Source organism: Solanum tuberosum, unplaced genomic scaffold, assembly GCF_000226075.1.
Source record: "Solanum tuberosum cultivar DM 1-3 516 R44 unplaced genomic scaffold, SolTub_3.0 scf00079, whole genome shotgun sequence".
Lineage (NCBI taxonomy): Eukaryota > Viridiplantae > Streptophyta > Magnoliopsida > Solanales > Solanaceae > Solanum > Solanum tuberosum.
The window spans coordinates 137,531-141,192 of NW_006239004.1; the positions used below are offsets into that span (position 1 = coordinate 137,531).

The window sequence follows — 3,662 nt, forward strand, 5'->3', positions numbered from 1 at the left end:
ATAAACTTATTCCCGACTCTAGGGTCTTACCCATCAACACAAAATTATGCACATACACCACATTATCATTGAATGAATATCAAATAACATGGGAACACAGTTCATATCATCACATACCGCTATCACACAAGATTATCTCTTCCCATAGTTTCTAACCATTCCGCTTGTCCTTAATTAAGAGTTTCCCCACAATCACAATTTATCTTTTTCCCCTTACCATCTTTACCAATGGTAATCCCTTGCCAGTTTTTTTTAAATAACTCCAAGATCGATACCATACATGTATAATATAAAATTTTCATCATGGCCATAAAATTTCAGGACTTAACTGCACAAGGCATACTTAGTAAATCACATAACAATTTCAATCATTTAGACAAGTATACTTCACATAGGTAGTTATTCAAGAAATGCAATACACATAATAACAATCGTTAAGCATTTATCACCACTTTAATCAAGTTCATAAGATTTTATTCGCATTATGGATGACTACTAACTGATCATTCATACATTCACATGACTGCAAGGTCAGATACCAATTGGAACCTTCAAGTTCCAATCTTTCCTTGCTTGTGTACCTTTAGCTGCCATAATGACATCGAGATTACTTCGTTAAGATATCAATTGAATTCAGATATACCAATTGGACTCAACCCATACCACAAGCGATATACCACACGAAAAAAAGTGAAGAATTGAGACAGATTACTATAATGTTTCATAGCCCCTAAAGATTAAGTGTGGCTTTAACACACCAATCGTCAGATTATATTTTACCATGTAGAGAATAGTAAAAGAAAGATATAATTGAAAAATCTTTTTACTAGCTCAAGCTCGTTAACTAGGGTCCAAGGATTCAAATAAAAAAGATGAAGCTAGAAAGGATGAAAATATTTTGTAAAGAAGAACTTGGTTACATATGCCTAGTGTCACTCTTATTTATACTATACTAGTCTGTAGAGATGCTTTTAGTAATTATTCTCAATACATCTATTTTATTTTCCAACCATCTGATAAGGATCTAAAAAACTTCTAGACATATCTTAAGATAAGTATCTAAATACTACAATTAACATTCTAGAAACTTTTCTAAAAATCTAAGGTCTTTTATAGTTTCAAACTATCAAACTATATTATTTCACAAACCCTAGAACTATATATTAAAAAATATATGTCACTTCTGTACCACTTAACGCTAAAGGAGATTTTATATAGGAAATATTGTGATTTAAAGTAGTAGTATTAATACTCTATAATCTAAGTACTCACTCTGTCCCAATTTATGTGACACTTTTCATTTTTCGAAAGTCAAATTTAAGTTTAATCGGAAATTTGTGCATGAAATCTTCAAAAAAAAATTAAATGAATTTTATATATTTGTAAACTACGTAAAAGTATTATAAGTTACAATAATTGATAATTCAAAATGTTTTAAAGATCTATTTAAAATTTACCTTCAAAGATATAATTGATTGAATCTCGAAATAAAAAAAAGTGTCACATAAAATAAGACGGAAGGAGCATTAAACTGACAAAACATAAATAATTTTGTACATATCTTTTTTTTTTTACCTTAACTCATTGGCAAAATCCATATAATTGAGTTGGACAAAATAGGATGTGAAAAGAAGGAATTGCCATGAAATATACTCCCTCTGTCTCTAATTATTTGTTCACTTTTGAATTGACATACATATTAAGAAAATAATTAATAACATAGTGAGTTTACCATTTTACCTCTATTAATTATGAAGTGGATGAAAAGTTCTATATTTTTCAAAGTAATTAGTCATTTAATTGAGGATATAATAGATAAAAAAAATTGTCCTTTCTTGATTTGTCAAAATGAATAAGTAATTAGAGATAACTATAAAAGGAAAAATGAACAAGGACAAGGGAGTATTATTTAGCAATGAGCCAATGACCAAAACTTGTTCTATAAATGACCCTCTCCCCCTCCCATTACTTCCCCCCTCCCCTCCTCATTTCAAGGAAGTGTGCCAAACATTTAGATCCTTCTCACCAAAAAAAAAAAAAAAGAAGGGAAAATAGAGAAAAAGGAAAGGATTTACATTAGAGAAAGGGATAATCATGGATCAACTAAAATTTGTGGTGGAAGCCTCTGAGGCTGAGTCCATTACCCACAAACTTGGCCTACCTTCTGTCCACCACCTCCTCCCTGTCTTGGTTCAACCCGCACAGACCCTTGCCCGCCCACCCATCTCCAACTACCACGTCGCCGCCGTTGGCCTCGGCTCCGACGGCCGTGTATTCCTCGGTGTTAACCTTGAATTTCCTGGCCTACCCCTTCATCACTCTGTTCACGCCGAGCAGTTTCTCATCACTAACCTTGCTGTCCACCGCTGTCCCCGCCTCGTTGCATTCGCTGTCTCTGCCGCCCCCTGTGGCCACTGCCGACAGTTTCTTCAAGAACTCCGAAACCCTTCCGATCTCCAAATCCACATCACATCTCAACACCAAAACAATCCCAATGTCACATTCGAACCTTTGCGTGAAATTCTCCCAAACCCATTTGGTCCATTCGATCTCCTTGATGACGAAACTCCTTTACTCCTCGAGCGACATAACAACGGTTTAATCCTGTCGTATGAGATTAATCACGATGGAGATCTATGCAATGGGTTCTCAGATGACGATTTGAAATCGGGAAATCTGAGTAATGGGTTTTATAAATTGACAGAAACAGAGAGTACCCTTTTAAGGATTGCAGCTTTGGAAGGTGCTAACGATTCACACGCACCTTACAGTGGGTGTCCATCAGGGGTAGCAATTATGGATTATGAAGGGAAGATTTATAGAGGTTCTTATGTGGAATCTGCTGCTTATAATCCAAGTTTAGGGCCGGTGCAGGCGGCATTGGTGGCTTTTGTGGCTGAAGGAGGTGGTGGGTATGAACGAATTGTGGCGGCGGCTTTGGTGGAGAAGGAAGGCGCAAAGGTAAGGCAAGAGGACACTGCTAGGATCTTTCTGAAATTGGTTTCTCCTAAATGTGACTTGAAGGTTTTCCACTGCTGTGTTGCTGAAAATGGTTGTAAAAAGGATTGAAGATTGATCTGAATTTAACCAATATTTGTTCATTCTGCAATTGCAAGTTGTCTTGTAAAAATATCCACTTTGATTATAATCAATGAAATGAATAAAACATATTAATCCACCATCCTATTAGAAATCATATAGTCAACTCCGAATTATTTTGTGGGTAAGGTTTTTTTTCTCATTTGGTATTCAATATTTATATTGAAATTCGATTAAATTTAAATTTGGATCAGAAAATTTTACATTAGAAGTAAAGCCGTCCCTAATAAAGGAGACGACTCTTTACTACAAAAACTCTAGGCTTAAGTTGATGGTAGTTCATGAGAGTGATGCTTGTTTGTCCTGTAACAAATAAAGGTGGCAAAATGAGCACCGCATAATCAATAATTTTGGCATCATTTTACCTTTCTGTCAATATGTCAACTACCAAGTCACGAACGTGAGATTCTAAAAGCTGGCATATGCCTTACCATCTTGATTAACATTATTTTATTAATGATATTTGTGTTCATTTAAATTTATGTGATGTAATTTAATCGAGCATAAAATTTAAGAAAATATTATAATATATTAAAACTAGTCTTTAGGTCTGTTTGACTATG

General features: G+C 34.5%; 1 protein-coding gene across 1 annotated transcript; it reads left to right on the forward strand.

The window, feature by feature from the left end:
• Positions 1-1,953: 1,953 nt before the first annotated feature.
• On the forward strand, positions 1,954-3,196 carry LOC102592443 (cytidine deaminase 1). The gene has a single exon (XM_006346493.2). The coding sequence runs from the start codon at positions 2,095-2,097 to the stop codon at positions 3,067-3,069; it is 975 nt and encodes a 324-aa protein (XP_006346555.1). The 5' UTR covers positions 1,954-2,094; the 3' UTR covers positions 3,070-3,196.
• Positions 3,197-3,662: the final 466 nt, after the last annotated feature.

Coding starts and splice junctions, on each gene's coding strand:
- LOC102592443 (XM_006346493.2), top strand. CDS start 2,095: ATGGATCAACTAAAATTTGTGGTGGAAGCCTCTGAGGCTGAGTCCATT.